The sequence below is a fragment of the Oryza brachyantha genome, chromosome 10, assembly GCF_000231095.2.
Source record: "Oryza brachyantha chromosome 10, ObraRS2, whole genome shotgun sequence".
Lineage (NCBI taxonomy): Eukaryota > Viridiplantae > Streptophyta > Magnoliopsida > Poales > Poaceae > Oryza > Oryza brachyantha.
Genome location: NC_023172.2, coordinates 9,658,580 through 9,675,918, shown reverse-complemented (window position 1 = coordinate 9,675,918; position 17,339 = coordinate 9,658,580). Strand labels below are relative to the sequence as shown.

At 41.7% G+C, this 17,339-nt stretch overlaps 3 protein-coding genes and 1 long non-coding RNA gene across 4 annotated transcripts; 2 read left to right on the top strand and 2 right to left on the bottom strand.

The window, feature by feature from the left end:
- The first annotated feature begins 196 nt into the window (after positions 1 to 196).
- Positions 197 to 2,897, top strand: LOC102713212 (pectinesterase 31). Its single transcript, XM_006661702.3, has 6 exons — positions 197 to 538; positions 1,413 to 1,517; positions 1,623 to 1,700; positions 1,812 to 1,999; positions 2,176 to 2,349; positions 2,540 to 2,897. The coding sequence occupies exons 1-6, from the start codon at positions 254 to 256 to the stop codon at positions 2,700 to 2,702; spliced, it is 993 nt and encodes a 330-aa protein (XP_006661765.2). The 5' UTR covers positions 197 to 253; the 3' UTR covers positions 2,703 to 2,897.
- Positions 2,898 to 3,167: 270 nt separating this feature from the next.
- Positions 3,168 to 8,237, top strand: LOC121055470. The gene is made up of 4 exons (XR_005812563.1): positions 3,168 to 3,298; positions 4,219 to 4,539; positions 7,516 to 7,661; positions 7,746 to 8,237. It is a non-coding gene; the product is annotated as an uncharacterized LOC121055470 (long non-coding RNA).
- LOC107305063 (protein PHYTOCHROME KINASE SUBSTRATE 3) lies at positions 5,590 to 7,238 on the bottom strand. The gene is given in 2 exon segments (XM_040527938.1): positions 5,590 to 7,117; positions 7,120 to 7,238. Coding segments are annotated over 2 exon segments (1,350 nt in total). The 5' UTR covers positions 7,160 to 7,238; the 3' UTR covers positions 5,590 to 5,807.
- Positions 8,238 to 10,255: 2,018 nt separating the features above from the next.
- Positions 10,256 to 15,620, bottom strand: LOC102712935 (protein HGH1 homolog). The gene is made up of 8 exons (XM_040527931.1): positions 15,492 to 15,620; positions 15,048 to 15,383; positions 13,878 to 13,956; positions 13,613 to 13,761; positions 12,761 to 12,874; positions 12,101 to 12,232; positions 11,484 to 11,597; positions 10,256 to 10,694 (listed from the first exon to the last, which is right to left on the bottom strand). Exons 1-8 carry the CDS (start codon positions 15,543 to 15,545, stop codon positions 10,638 to 10,640), a joined length of 1,035 nt encoding a protein of 344 aa, XP_040383865.1. The 5' UTR covers positions 15,546 to 15,620; the 3' UTR covers positions 10,256 to 10,637.
- Between the last annotated feature and the right edge of the window lie 1,719 nt (positions 15,621 to 17,339).

Genomic DNA, 17,339 nt, shown 5'->3' with positions numbered 1-17,339 from the left:
CACCCCAACTCGCGATCAACCATCAGCACAGTCCGGTCAAATTGAACCCCACATTCCCCCCAACCCAATCCCCCATTCCCACTCCGCCGTCGCTGACATCTCGGGCCCACGGAGCAGAGCGTCGCGTTTGCCCGTCTCCGTCTTTGACGCCTATAAATTCCGTCTCTTCCTCAACCAACCAACCAACCAAGCGAGGCGAGAGAGTCCACGCGCTAGTGAGAAAAAACCCGCCGCGCCGATCCATCCACCATCCATGGCGCAGCAGCAGCCGCGGCGCGTGCTCCGGGTGGCGCCGCCGGGGCGAGGAGGGGCGCGTGCGGAGGCGGAGGGGGAGGCGGTGTTCCCGACGGTGCAGGCGGCGGTGGACGCGGTGCCGCTCGGGAACGCGGTGCGGACGGTGATCCGCCTGGCGCCCGGGGTGTACAGGGAGCCCGTCTACGTCGCCAAGACGCGGAACCTCGTCACCCTCGCCGGGACCTCCCCCGAGTCCACCGTCATCACCTGGGACAACACCGCCACCCGCATCAAGCACGCCCAGGTAGGTTACCTACCCGCCAGCCTACTATGATGTACGTCACCGCCGCGACGCCCGCTTGCTGCTCGGTCAAATGCTTGCCCCGGCTCGGAGGAAGTGCCCTGCGCTGCTTAGTGTGGTTGGCACTTGACAGGTCCCCGTTGATTGCTTGTTCGTGTACAAATTTGCATATATTGATTGGATTGTGAGTCTTGGAGAGCTCTGAGAATGGTTGATTTTTAGTTTCATTCCTTCATTGGCTGGGCTGGCCAAGCATTAAGAGACATCTGGTGGTGTACTTTCTGATGACTGATCACACTGTTTCATGGCTGCTATTATGTTGTTTTCGGATGACGCACCCCGTGGCAAACCATTTCATATTAATAAATAGGTGGTTAAGAAAATTGCATGTTAAGCTATCGAACCTCTGTAGTTCATTGGGTGTTTAGGAGGAAGAGGTAGGTGGGGAGAACTTTGGACTGAGGTATACCGGGGGTCATCTTTTGGCTTTTCAAAAGAAAAGGCCAAACGGCATATTTGCAAACGAAAAATAATTTGTGAATGAAACTTTTATATACATGGTCATAGCGATCTAAAAGTCAAAGTTGGAAAATAACTACAATGGAAAAACCTCAAAATCAACTCTGAATTTAAGGTTGAAAATTCAATTTTGGCTTATAAGCATAAGCAAAAGCCAAATGATAGGGTAGCAACAAAGGCACTTTACGTTTGGACTTGTTAAAGAAAAACATTTGACATTTCAGTAGCTTAGACCATAGCTGCCCCCTAAATTTGACTGCAGAATCCTGCAAAATGTTTAACTGCACCTTTCTTGCACATTTTGAATTGCTCTATTTTCTTTTAAATTGATTATTTTTACCCTTTTCTCTTATAAAAGTCGTCCAGGGTTATTGGGACAGGAACGTTTGGATGTGGAACAGTTATCGTCGAGGGGGAAGATTTTATTGCAGAGAATGTCACATTCGAGAACTCAGCACCCCAGGTGCTAGTTTGTTTTTTCTTTCTTTTTTGATGGAACTTGTTCTCCTTGCATATAGAGATGCCTGTGTCATGAGTGCAGACAGCTGATGTAGTAGTTGTGGTGCAGGGGTCTGGGCAGGCAGTTGCACTCCGAGTAACAGCAGATAGGTGCGCCTTCTACAATTGCAGGTTCCTTGGTTGGCAAGTACGATTATTTATTCACCTCTTGGTTAAACCACTTCGTTAGTTAAGATAATAACCAGCATTACTTTTGTTAATTTATGAGATTTTCACATCTGTCTAATAAAACATTCAGGACACATTATATTTGCACTATGGGAAACAATACTTAAGAGATTGTTACATCGAAGGTAATTGTGACTTCATCTTCGGTAACTCTATCGCCCTGTTGGAACATTGCCATATTCACTGCAAATCAGTGGGATATATTACTGCTCACAGCCGGAAATCATCATCAGAAACTACTGGCTATGTGTTCTTGAGGTGAGCTGTTTCATTCTCTGCTTAGTGAGTCTCTTAGGCCATGCTGCAACGAGTGAAATTTGAGTGTCCCATTTCTTGTGTAATAAGTTCGATATGTAGTTTGATCATTTGTAATACGCCCTTTTTTGCTCCTGCTTGATGTGTTGCCTTGATGGAATATGGATGAATGCATGCAGGTGTATTATAACTGGAAATGGAGATGCCGGATATATGTTCCTGGGTCGGCCATGGGGACCGTTTGGGAGGGTTGTCTTTGCACACACTTTTATGGATCGCTGCATCAAGCCTGCTGGGTGGCATAATTGGGACAGATCTGAGAATGAACGAACTGCATGCTTTTTTGAGTACAGGTACAGGAATCATCAGTATTCAGAGATTCATTCTCTTGCTAATATGATATCTGCCTCACATGGTCGTACAATAGAAAGAAACTTCCATATTTTCTGCAGACTTGTGCTTCTTGATCATTCATATTAAAATATTATTTAAGGAGTCACCATTCATGAGCTACAATATAGCATTAACCTTAATTTTACACAGGTGCTCAGGGCCAGGTTCCCGCCCATCAAACAGAGTGTCTTGGTGTAGACAATTGCTTGATGTTGAAGTGGAGAATTTCCTTGCACATACTTTCATTGATCCAGACCTTGATAGGCCTTGGCTACTACAGATGATGGCGATAAAAATTCCAGCCTCAGCATAGTAAAATCCCAGGATCCTAGTTCATCCCTCCTTCCTAGACTATGTTATAAATAATTTTGGAGGGTGTATTATAATTGTAACATTTCGTCAGTTTGTGTCCACGTCAATTGTATTTAAGAGAGAAATATGTTGCAATGTTGTTCCATGAGCCTGTGTGCCTTTGACTGAATTGGAATACATGATGACAGTTTGCTCTCATTTTTTGTCATTAGTAGTAACATGTCCATGCGTTGCAATTTTAATAATAGAGATATTGTTCATGCCCTGATGATTCATGACATCGTTCTTTTCTATGAAAATGTGTTATCATAACAGAAATGACATGATCCTTTCTGTTTTTTACATCTATTTAAGTATGTACACATCTTTCTTTGAAACAAAACATGTGTAATGGTAGATGCTTTGGTACAGAAGAGAAATGGGATAATTGCATGATTTCTTTCCAAATGTGTAATGATACATGTTGCTTCGTGTCTACAGCTCACTTTTGGATGCAGTTCATCTACAACCAGCACACATGCTTTGAAAAAAATTGTCCAAGATCAGAGTGAACAAGTTTGATCAGACTCTGAAGAATTAGCATCATCCAACAGTGAGGTAAACAAGTTCCTTCTCTTCCCTTTTGATTTGGTCATTTCTAGAGGAATTCTGTACTTGTGCCATAACCTTCCAGATTCTTGTGAAATTCTTTCATATCCAAATGGGCCTAAAGCTTGAGACGCAGTAGCAAACACAGGTTCATAGCAACATCATACTCCGTATAAAAAAGTTGCACCTACATTGTTCCACCCCACAAGGAAATATGGTTATGATATATCCATCAGTTTCAGATTCAAAGCTCAAGTCTTCAGCTGCACACACAAATTATATCTGAAAAGGCCTGATGACATAATTCATGTGGTTTATGTGAAAGCACAATTAGGTGCCATTATTTCTTAGGACACATCATTTCCCCCAAAAAAGATGATAACCAGTTAACCACTCGCTAATGAATAGCTAGCTCAGCTAATCTCTTGGAGCTCGATGAAAGGCTAGTTTCAAGAGAACAGAACAAGGACCTGATGGCCATTCTTCACCAAACAAGCACCAAGGGTCGACACAAGTCATAACTGACCAGATCATGACATGCATTGAAATTAGAAGAACCTAGCATTTCTTCTTTCTTTCTTCTCCCTTTCAGTCTTGTTGCAAGTCATGACTGAGTAGATCATGGCATGCATTCGCAACTTCACATGTCAAATGCATAAAACTTAGGACCCGTTTGGCATCTTTCCTAGAGCTAGAGCCCAACCAAACCGTTCAGCTCCACCAAAATATAGAGTAGAGTGGATTGGAGTGATCTTAAAAATAAACTAGAGAGGTGAAGCAGTATTCAGTTAGCTTACTTAGCTCCACAGCTCCACTCCACGGTTAGAATTTTGGGGTGGGAGCCCTAGGACAGCCTAACATTCTTCTCTCACTTACTTTCTTTTCCATTTCATTCTCACTTACTTTCTTTTCCATTTCATTCTTTGCAGGAGCTGAGATTGAGAAGAACGCTACAGGAACAGGAGCCTAAAAACCTAGCTAGAGACATGGATGATCGATCAGATAGGTTGGCGTGTGATCTCATCCATATCTGCAAATCCCCAATCTGCTCATATCGCCATCTATCCGGGTGTGGAGTGGATATGGAGTTGAAATGAGAACTGACACTTGGGTTGAGAGAGGAGAGGAGAGGCGTCTCTCTGCATGAATGCATGGCCGTCAGACAGTGCAGTACGCCGGTGTGGGTGTGGCGATGGATACATACCGGAAGGCAACGTCTCGGCAACGACCAAAACGTCGCCGTTGAGATTGTGAGCGTCTTGCCTTGATCTTTTCTTCTCCTTTTTTTAATGTTTTCTTTTCCCTGTTGTTGTCGTTGTTGTTGTCATGTTCTGGAAATTTTCATTTAGGAGAAGCCCATTGATTAAGAGCATTCTGATTACGACCGGCCAGCAGCAGGGCTTACAAGTTTGGAACAGGATATGATTTTTGGTCGGAACAGGGGCAGAAATTTGGATGTTTCACCCCAAAAGTTTTGAATTTTGAAAACAAATTATCGAATTTAAACATGTTTATGGCTTAATTCAGACTGATTCAAAACTTTTAGCTAAAGGCGCAAACTTTCGTGACCGACCATAAAAAGTGAAATTTTGGTTCAAAATTGTGAACCATTTCCAGGGTGGATTTAGGACCTGTTTTGTTGGAAGTCACAAGTTACCATGCTAGATTTTGGGTGGATCATGGGTGAAGTTTCAGAAGTTTTGAAGTAAAATTTTGAATAAAATTTCTTTTGATTTAGGAAGATTTATTGCTTAATTCAAACCGATTCCAAATTTATAACTAAAGGCACATACTATCAGGACTAACCAGTTGACCTAAAATCTTAGAGAGCGGTGGATTTAGGGCCTGTTTAGTTAGTAGCTGCAAGTTCCACGCTAAACTTTAGACGTGGTACAACTTCTTAGAGAGCGGTGGAGTAGTTGATTGCTATAAATTTGACACATCACTGACAAAGCAAAGTGTTGGTAAGACAAACCTGCCCATCTCAACAAAAAAAAAAAAAAAAAACCTTAGTTCCTATACCAACAAATGTGCCATTCAAACTCGGGCACTGTTTGGGGAGATGGAGATATCAAGAAGCAACCGGTGAGAAACTAGTTAGTGAGAATCTTAAAAGACAGTCTGCAAACTTGTAGATTCTAGTTTATTTTCTGAGTTTTACAATTACGATCTAAAATGTTTGAGGAGTTTATGGTAACCGGAGATTGTGCGAGAGGCTGCAATTGTTAAAATCTCGGTAAAAAAAAGGCCACAACATGCCATGGCACATAGCCAGGAGCCGGAAACCACAGTGAAACTTATGAATCCATGTGTTTGGTACATGTATTACATTCAACATAAACTACATGATTCCTGCAATTTAAGGATTTAAGCTGTCAAATTCATGGATAATTTAGTCCATGGTTTTTTTTTTGACAGACAGACAGACAGACAAGTCTCAATCTCTTAATCACCTGGGTTAAAAACAGTGACAAAGATGGAACAAATTATCTATTGTAGCGCAGTAGACCAATGTGTGTCACCGGTGGCCATTACTCGCGAACCGGGACACCTCAGCGCGCCGCCGCGTCGTCGCCGGCGCTGACCGGCCGCGCGCTGCGGCCATCGCCGACACGTCGACGGCCCTGTGGCTGACGCATCCCGTCAGCAGCCCGACCGGCCGGTCCTGGCGCCGGTGCTGCTGCCTCACGGCCACTGGTGGTGGTGGTGGTGGTGGCCTCACCTTGCCGCCGCCGCCGCCGCCGCGCTCCGACGACGCGACGGACCCGCCGGCGGCGCTCGCGGTCACCACGCTCCACTGGACGCTCGCCTCGCTGGGCTCGTAGGGGCAGTCGTCGATCATGAGGCTCTTGATCTCGAACAGGTCGGAGCTCGACTCGCTCCCGACGTCGTCGTCGTCGTCGACGACGACGTCTCCGGATGCGGGCACGGTGACCTTGACGGGGGCCAGGAGAGTGAAGTTTCTCCGAAAGCTCGCGTTCGCCGTCGTCTCCTCCCTCCCGATGGCTGCTACTCTCGCCGCGCCAATGTTCAGATTTGGCGGGAGACCAGCAGCGACCACGCCATGGCTGCTGCCGTCCCCGTCTCCGGCTAGCCCGAGGCGGCCGGCCTTGTCCATCCTCAGGTCTCTGTACCACTCGATCTTGCTTGCCGGCGGCGGCGCCGTCTCATGCCCCGGGGCGCCGGCGGGCTCCGTTGTCACCTCGCCGCCGTCGACGTGCACCGACCGCTTTCCGGAGCATGACCGCAGGAACCCGCCGACATGCACGCAGCACTTCCCGCCGCGGTACCCCGGCCGCCGGTGCTCGTCCCGGAGCAGCACGGTCTGGCTGTTGGCGGTGGAGCCCGACCCGGCGCTCGCCACCGACGCGCGCGTCCACGACGGCCTGCTCACCGCCACCGCCGGCCTCGCCGTCGCCGCCTGAGCCATCTCCGCAAAAACCACCTCCGGCTCGACGTCCACCTTCCACTCGCCGCCGCCGGCATCCATTGCTCCCGTGAAGTACCTCTCGGCGGCAAACACGTCGAGCTCGCCACCGTCATCGGCGTACGTGCGCCTCCGGCTCGCCGCGCCGTGCGGACGATGCGACGGCAATGGCCACCGCGGCGGCAGCTCGCCGGCGTCGCCTTCCTCCCGGACGAGGTCGAGGTAGGCGGCGAACCCGCCGCCGTTCCGGCGCCGGCCGAACAATGCCTGCTCATAGGTGACCGTGACGTCACCATTTCTTGAGCTCTCCATTGGTGCAACCAAACAGCAAACACTAGCAGAAGTATCACTCTCTTTTTTGCTTTTCAATTTTTCATGTATTTCCCACATAGCCACCTTGATCTTATATAGGCACCACAGAAAGATAGGTACATAAAATTCATCAAATCTTTTGTGCAAAAATGATTTGATTATTCAACAAAAAAATATTTATTTCTAATATGTGTCTCTGAAGCAACTGTCACTGCTGCAACAGGGAGCAGACAATGAGGTTTTGAACTGATCCAGAGAGAGTATGGTTGGAGCACTGAGAGCCATGTGTTTGTGCATCATTTCTTGCAAATTTTGTGGCTTGGTGCAGCTCTCTCATGGTGCCTTAGCATCCACAACTCCAAAAAAAACCCCATGATTTTCTGCTGAATTTCTGATGCATTTGTTGTTAAACACTTCACTAGAAAACAGTTCTTGCATTGCAAGGCTGAAACTGACATGCTAACATTGGCACTTTCTTCTCTGTCAGATCATGCAAGACAAAAGGGGAAATTTGAGGAACATTGAGATGATAAGGTTTTTGTGTTCATCATTGGGGGTATACTGTTTTCTTCTGAGGAACACTCATGTTCGATCTGCATGAACAAGAACTATTAGATTCGTGCAAAATGACAGGTAGACAGACAGGGAAGCACAAGGTACTATATGGAATTTTGTTTGTTTGTTTCAGGAGGATTTGACCCTTTTGTTGTTTCTTAGGGACAACTAGAGACTAGAGTTTAGGCTGTTTGTAGGGGATGATGAAGAACTGACGCAGAGGAGAATATCAGGGTGAAATGCAGAGAGATGGGAGTGTGTTTTGTGGAGGAAAATAACTCTTCCAAGATTCCAGAATTCCATAGTTCAGTATCAGTAAGAAAAATGAAAATTCACAGGTTACAGTATGCAGCTAGCACAGTGATGTGAACTTTGAAAAATATAAGTTGCATAAATAATGCAGACAAGTTCGTGAAGATTCTTCATAAAGATCAGAGGTACATGTATGTCACACGGACGTATTCAGCGGGATTTTGGTGAGATCATGGATTCATCGCTGGCATTTATCTCTTAAACATATATGCAAGGGACACATACAAATGTGTTTTCGTGGTAATGCATGCGGGTACACACAAGAACATGTATACTAGTGGTTATATTGACTTGAGTAACACCCAATATATTAAAGTTTGAATCAAACTTTAGAATAAATGGTTTGAGAGGCTAAATTCACATAAAAAGAACCACATACATCTAGTCGGATGAAATGCCATTCTCTATAAAAAATATAAGGGGTACATAAAGTGTGTTTTTGCGTTAAATGTGCAGTTACTCTTCCGTTTCATGACATGACATGGGACACCAAAACTTGTGTCCTAGAGATTGAAACGTTTGGCCCAACCGTTCCAATCCTTTGAAGGGGACGCTATTAAGAAAAAAGATTAACACAGAAGGAACGAATAGTTGAGCACTCACGAGAGCGCTTAACAACCAGCAAGGACTGATTTCTCCACGGGAAGTGCGGCATCTGCTCCTTGTCCTGTTGAAACAGGACAGATTTGATCGGTCACTTCCTTTTCACTTGACTTGTATTTTGGAAGTGTGTTTGTAATTAAGTTAGCATCAATGACATCATATAAAGTCATGTGCATAATATTAGGTTAGGTTTTACTATAATTTTTTTTCTCTTTTTCTCGCATACAAGTTGTTTTAAACATGGTACCAATGCAGACACTTCAATAAACCCACATGTACTCGCATTTATAAGCACGTCCTATGTACATTAGCACCTTCAAATCATACATTAGCACCTTCAATAGATTTGAAGTGTATATCTTGAGATTAACGAAGTCATCACAAGCATCATCTCACTGTCGAAGGGTAAATAAGCTACCTCCAATAAAATAATTAACTATAAAAACGTGTACATCTGTCAAAATTATGACTTAAATCTTAGTGAAGTTTCACCATAATAAATCTAATTAGTTGAGCTACGACTTTAGTTTGCCTAACAAACCATATATATATATATATATATATATATATATATATATATATATATATATATATATATATAGTTTTTTTATTATTTAAACATTTTTCATTCTAAAACAAAACAATTCCACACTTTATTTTCATATATATGTATATGGACTTGAACTTTTTTTAACATAATGGAAACAAATCCGGCCACTGTAATATGGAATTGAACTATGCAAGATTCTCACTGGAGTCACCCCGGAAATCCTAAGCATGAATTACTATTCCAAACCAGCATTATTCGTGATGTGTGTTGTGCGTATATACGTATAAATGAATATAGAAAATAGCCAAAATATTTTATAATATAAAACGAAGGGATAAAACTTCCACTGCCTCATTTAGGATGCATGAATTGTACAGCCCAATATTTGCGAGAATCATTTTTTTTCCACATTGCAACTAGGGCATAAGAAATTTCACTGCCATGCATAGTAATATAAGATACATATAAAGCAGAAGCAATTACTGAAATTTCATGAAGAAAGAATCAGACCTGAGATTTTTTTTTCAGACTTATATGACAAATGAACTGATACCGTGAAATTCTTGTGTTTCAAAATTGTAAGAACAACGTACAGAAGGATGTAACATAGTGAAATACATATACTATTAGCATATAAATTTTGTAGCAAATCTTAACAAATATCGTTTGGATCATGGATAGTTTTCAGGCACAAGGAGACACACGTATAAACTTGTGGACCACATCTTGTATATTGTTTGTTCTTCTTTTCGTTTTATAAATTTTAATTATGGACCCTACATCCTATGACATTGTGCACAATAGGAGTTATCAGGTATTCTTCTGAAATCTAAAGTATTAAATGATTATGGTGCTCAATAATCCAACAGCTTTGAATGTTTGATCGAGTCGTTTGAACGATTGCTCATGCTTTATCCTTTATGTCCTTGAAATTAAAAAAAAATCATAATATATATTGCTCTTGCCTTTTCTCTTCTGAATTTTCTTAATCCTCTGCTTCTTGAATCTGGGAAATGTTAAACGACAATGACATCTATTAAGATGAAATCATGCAATTAAGCTACGCATGTTATAGCCTAACCCATGAACAATGCCACCACACAACTTGCTTGAATGCACTAAATAACAACTTGACTGCCACCTGTTTGATAGTTAAGCCCTTCCATTCCATACCACACATCAAAACACTTGAAACAGGTTATGCATCAATTGTTGGCCAAAAATCCTTCAAAAATCATGTTTTGCTAACTGGGCTGGATGTTCCTCTGCCCTCAGGTTAATCCTCAATCAATGGGACATGTGCACATTAACCAATTTCATGATCTTTCGGCGGAAGATGGGCACATTACACTGTTCTTGAATGTTTCTCCGTGTTCTTACATAATTGTATGGAAAAACACTGTTATAGCTTGACGGCCAATTGGTGCAAAATTTTCTGGTCCATAGTATAATTACAGTTGTAATGTGGTGCTAGTAGTATACAACTACTGATTACGGCTGCATCACAAAGTATCCCAGTTTTTGCATGCAATAAATAAAATAAATAATATTGTACATGATGGAGGGTTGATTTTTCTAAGCAGCTGAAATTAAGGCTTCTGCCCTCCTTGCTCTTGATCTTCTTCAGCTTCACCCTTGCCAACAAGCTGTAAAAATACAGTCAAACAATAAACTGTAAGTTAGCTCTCATAAACAACATCATAACATCGAAAACAATGAAAAGGGATATTTCCAATAGTCAACCCAGTCAATTTTATGGAAGGGTTTCAAACAAACCAATAAACTAGGAATGGAGGATTGAACTATAGCACTCGCAAGAGGCAGAAAAAAAAAAGATCTCTTGCAATCTTGCTAAATAACTATAGTCAAATTGGGAAGTCAATACTATCCAGTCCTATAAAAAGCATGGTGATATATAGGACAAGGTTCACACAGTTATCACAACATCATTTGATGAACTTTGGGAGACTGGACATGCAGGACAAATACTTGCAATTTCCATATGGTTGAGAACTTCAGAGTTGAGAAGCATCAGAAATAACAAATATTTTTGTGAACACGTGTGAACTATCTGTGTAATCCAAGAATCCTTGCAATATTGCTGGAATGCTGGATGAATGGGGAAAAACTATTATATGAGCCTGAAAAATATTGTCCAATCATGAAATTTTGCATGTTCCTAGAGCAATCCAAACTTTTTGCAATACATACACGGGCCAACAATATTTGAGATTTTTCTTAGAAGTAGTACACAAGGTTTGCACAAATTTATAGCTAGCAACCAACCAACTGTAATAGCTGGTTCATATTCAAATGCTTAAATTCAACTTTGGGATGAATGGGGCAAAAAACAAAAATTGGCTATGCTAACTGCCAGGTACTCAGCATGCAACTAATTAACCACACATTAAAAATTACAAGTTCAGTGGTGATACCAGAGATCCAATTAACTCATATGCTTCCATCACTTTTGGGTCCTCCTCGTCTTCATAACCAACCTGCAGTATTCGCGGGCCATTGACTGACCAAAAAGCCTTTCGTCCTTCATCCTGGTAAAAGAGAATTACACCAAAAGTTCTAGATTATGGATTTATGGTACAAATTTTACATCAAAATAGCAAACTCATAGCAAATCTTCTGTTACATTACTGGAGTTGAGAGTCATAGAAAGACACAGCTTTGATGATACGTACTTTGCTAAGTCTTTTATGAGGTAAACAGCATTCCATCTATATTTTCATTTGCTGGGTTACACTAGATGACTAGAGATGCTTGCTGAACAAAATGTGACACAAGCAGCTTTAGGAAAGCTAGGAAGCTATGGTTAGGTGCTGGGAGGTTAGCAAATATTATCCTGTATTTGTTCGTATGGAATATTATACAGTACAACAGTTGTTTTGAAAAACAATCAGCAAAAATGATATATTCTTGTAGAGACTCAAATGTAAGGGGAATTTGAATAGTTGAAACGAGCATGCAAAATATATAAAAAAAGGAACAGATGATTTCAGAAACATGCAGTAATATAAATAGCCTAGAACGTTAAATTCACCTGAAGGACGATCATATAAATAGCCTCGAGTGCCTGTTGACGAATTTCAGAGTTCTCAACAGCCTCTCGCTCATGGGAGAGTACATTTGCAAGCTCAGGAGGCATTTTTGACCTGTCATCTTCACCATAGATCTGCATTGTCAATCGCCACAAAAAGTGTAAGAGGTAGGCTAACATCGGAGCATTTGTAGCTGAACACATCATAAAAATTTAAGTAATACTTTTTCAATAATTGTTATTAGTGGAGAGAAATGTCCTGCCATCATTCAAAGCTGTGCATTTACCATTCTCATTGTGCTATTCCTATGTTTAGGCTATTCCATGTGCACGCAACAATTAAAAAGGGTGCAATGCAAAATGCAAGTGCATTTCTACATGAAAATATTGGAACAAAGCACTGTACAAAGAAGATATGTTATAAGGAGAAATTAACTCTTTGGCATCATTTTGGAGAATAAAATGGCAACACAAAACTAAAACATGGTGTTTCTCAAAGTAGGTCAACAAACAGACAGTGCAAGTAATCGTACCCACAGCAAACATGGCCATCAGAACCAATGCAATAGAAATTATCACAACAGAAAAGAAAATGAAAAATTACACAAAATGTGCTCAAAGCAGTAGTGCAGTACAATGCCACACATGTTAAAATAGTTGTACCTTCTTTCCAGCTACAGGCAAAAGTAGAGCTGGCCAAATATATTCTGCTAGAGGGAGCAAATTTTGTATTTGGGTATCAGCTTCAAAGCAGCAGTTGCGGATGGTGCTAACAACCTGCAAAAGTTTACAAAAGGAATCAGGACATTAGTGGATCTATGGGAGCACAAAGTCCTACGAGATATTACACTAAATGAAATACCAATGCATTAGCTGTACCAGGCAAATGGACTTTCCAGATACAGTAAAGTCGTATGAGTATATATGGCATTCAATTTAACTGAACCATTAACCATTGTTACTTCGATGATGATAAATCTCGGTTAGCCTTACTAGGCTAAGAGATTATAAAAGAACTCTACTCCATGCAACGCATGAAAAGTAAGATTGTGAAAGGTTATCAAATAATGTGATATTCCAATTTAGATTGAATCGCCAACACTACTTATTCACTAAGATTCCCTTCACATGCTCCCAGAACTCTATATTACATAGCAGCTACTCACTAAATTACTACACAACAGTTGATACTTTGATTTTATATAAGCCTATATCCCATTACCAGGTGTAGTTACTCTCTTCACGTTTAAGGTACAGAAACACCTTCATACATCGTTGCATCATTTATATGGGATTTAACAGTGTCTGTGCTTTTTACTGGGTGAGAACAGAAACATGTATGGAGGTGTTTTTGCACCTTAGACGTGAAGGGAGTAACTACACATGATAGTAGGATCTAATTTTCCTATATCAAAGAACCTATGCCAAATACAAATAAGTCTGGACCAAGAGGATGTAATATACAGATCATATCCATTAACTCCAGTATCAAGATTCATAATGTGCTACACGTACCCCTTTCTTTCTAAGTTGGTTTACTGAATCAGATTGTCGTATAATCTGCTTTAAAAGACCTCTCTTAGGTTCCATCAGTATTCTCCTTCCAGCTTCAACCTTTGAGATGTTCACTAGTACAGATGCAACATGTTCATAGGTATCTTCATCTGCATGTAAATGGCAGAATTCAATCTGATGAGTTGACAGGTAACTTTCTCAGTTGAAAAATCAATCAGTCAATAAAAATAGGGAACATAAGAATAGAAGGGGAAAAGATGTTCACCTTCAGACTCACTGGATGACCTGCAGAACGACCGCACAAGCTTCGCAACATACAGCCCTTGCATCTTTTCATCCCCAACCTTTTGAAAGCAACAGGTCTAAATTGAGTAATCCGTGAATACTCTAGTAACAAAGAAGAAGAAAAATGAAAACACTATAAAAGTATTTATTGATCAAAATGTTTTGCTCTCTATTATTGTTGCCAGGACTAACAAGACTATCCACAAGAAAACATACAAATCAACAAAGATATCATTTACCAATTATCAAAACCAATGTTGAGCTAGAGCAACATCACCACTTGACAACGCTCACCTTACAGGTGTAATCAGGGACCAGAATATCAATGTTCCTTGAATTACCAGTCCCCCATTAATCTGAGAACCAGCTTGACCGCAAAGTAACTGAACCAAAAAAGTGTAAATTCTGTATTTAATATTTGAAGGTTTAGTTCCAACTGATATCCTTATGCCCAGTAACCAGTCCCTGGCTCCAGGCCAGTCAGTCATTGGCCAGTTACCACAATTTTTCTTAACCCCGGTGTGGATTTCACTGACAGTGACACTGATACAAGTTTAAATGGACCTATGTCACACACAGTGGTAGAAAAGTCATTAGAAACACTTAATCCGAAACAATGACGGTGGAAACTTCACTGGTTATCAAAAATAAATCATCAGTCGTCGTCATCGATTTAACTGCGGAGATGGCAAATCCACAATGCTTCTTGACAGATACTAACAACAAGGACCATAATTTGGTAAACCTAACAAAGAGACTTGAACAAAACAAAGAATTGAGTTTAGGAGAAAAGATCGAATCACCAATGAGACTAACACTAGCTGATGCATGTATTCACCTTTAGTTTTCCTAATCGTGACTGCTCTTCTTTTTGACTTTCGGAGTTTATGCTTCTAACGCGATAAATTATAGAATTGGTCAGCTGGTACACACTGCCACAGTTTCTCCATCAAAAATTTTTCAACAGAATTAATAACATTTCTGTACTAATGCTCACTCAAGAAAGTGGTTCTAGTAAGGCAGACAGCTTATCAAACTGCCACAAAAGAGAGATGAGAAACTGACATGCCTACCAAAATCTAACAGCAGATAGTAACAAATTGGGCATAAAATTTGGCACTTAATTTGAAGAGAAACAACACATGCGAACCTGGAGGAGCGCCGCGACGCCGGACTCGACCTGGGTGAGGTTGGCGAGCAGCATGACGAGGCTGCGCGCGAGGCCCGGCTGCTCGCCGCCGCGCTTGGCCATGACGTCCATGGAGGCCACGGCGGCGCCGAGCGACACCAGGCGGGCCGACAGCGCGTCGTCCTGGCTGAGGTTGACCAGCGAGTCCGCCGCCGCCTCCGCCGCGCCCCCGCCCCCCGCCGAGGCCAGAAGCCGGAGCAGCGCCGGCAGCGCCCGGTCCGCGCGCGCCGAGAGGGCCCGCAGCCCGTCCGCGTCCCCCGTCAGCCCCCGCACGATGTCCACCGCCGCGCCGCGCACCTGGAAACAGACGAACGAACGAACGAACGGACGGACGAGCCCACACGGGTCAGAGAAGCAAAACAGCTACCGATGGAGCCGTCGGGGCTTCGCAAGTTGAGCGCGTACGTTAGGCTGGGGAGAGGAGAGGAAGCCGAGGAGTTCGTCGAGTTCGTCGGCCATGGCGGCGGCGGCGGCGGCGGCGGCGGCGGAGAGGAGGTTTAGGGGGTTTCGCCTCTCTCCGAAAAGCACGAGACGACACGTATTACGCAAACTGGGAGCGAAGGCGTATTCACTCAAATACGTAAACGTGATGAGGCCGGTGTAGTGCAGAAGCGGAGGAATTAGGCAGGTACACGTGTCGGCTACCCGTTGGACAGCACGAGGGCGATCCGAGCTGGACGCAAGTGGGACCCGGTTGTCAGAGTCGAGTAGTTGCATTTTTACGTAAAGGCCCCGTGAATTTGTAGGTTTCTTCTGGTTGGGAGGCCGTTGGTGTGAATGTGAATGACGAAATAATGATGTCAATGCTTGGGAGGCCGGTGTTGTGAACGTGAATGACGAATAACGATGATGTTGATGGCCTTGGTGCATTCGATCATCTAAATTTAGTTATTATATTTCTATTTAAATGATTATCTAAAACAGTTTCATCTTCTATATCTCTTTCTCTTTGTACTCTAGCAGATCATCCATATATGACATCTTTCATATTTTTTTGGAGGATGCAGAGAGAGCATCTAAATATAGAGTTTTTTCTCTAAATATGGATGACATCAAAAATTAGAAGATGAGGTGGATGTTCTGCTGGAGCTTAATATTTACCTTTCATCGTCTATTTTTAGGATAGATGATGGAATAGATAAACTATTGAGATGCTCTTATATGGTCCAAACTATGTGAAAGCGTACTATCTCTCCATCCAAAAATAAATTATTTTTTAGTTTTTAAATAAAATGTATGATTCTTTGTTTTATTTAAAATATTTTTTATTATTAATGTTTTTATCGTTATTAAATGATAAAATATGAATAATACTTTATGTGTGACTATTTTTCTATTTTTATAATTTTTTAAATAAAATGGATGATCAAACGCTCGATAGAAAATAAAAAATGCTTTTTGTAAGGACGGACTAATAGTACTTCTCAGATGTGCCAACGTTTGTATTATTTAATGAAACTATGAAACAAGAGCATCGTTGATGGGATATTCCGTGTGGATTAGTCAATTTAGGACATGTTTAGTTTCCAAAAATTTTCCCTCAAAAACATCACATCGAATCTTTAGACACCTAAATAGAGCATTAAACATAGATGAAATAAAAAACTAATTACACAGTTATGCGAGAAATCGTGAGATAAATCTTTTGAGCCTAATTAGTCTATGATCAGTCATAAGTGATACAGTAACCCACATATGCTAATGATAGATTAATTAGGCTCAAAAGATTCGTCTCGCGGTTTCTAGGCGAGCCGTGAAATTCGTTTTTTTATTCGTGTCCGAAAATTATTTCTAACATCCGGTCAAACGTCTGATATAACACCTAAAAATTTTTATTTTTCCAACTAAACACCCCCTTAGTGGCCAATTTTTAAATTTTAAATTAAATAGATTCTCTTTGTAAGCATCAGCTTGGCTCTAGAATAATAACCAACGCAGAAATGTTTTATATCGTATTACAAAATATGAATCTTATGAATGTTTATACAACATCTATTTTATAATATAAGATCTTTTATATTAAATATATTCATATGGAGGTTATCATGCCAATGAATCTAATATATATATATATATATATATATACACAATTTACATTGACGTACAGATATTTATATAAGCATGGCCAAAACTTATTCCACCTGAAGAGAGTACTATGTAAGTAAATATTGCATAATTCGAGGGGCTCCCTTGCAAAAGCGCCATCTCGTCTTCCTCGCGTCGCGTCGCGTCGACGCCTCATCCTCACCGCAC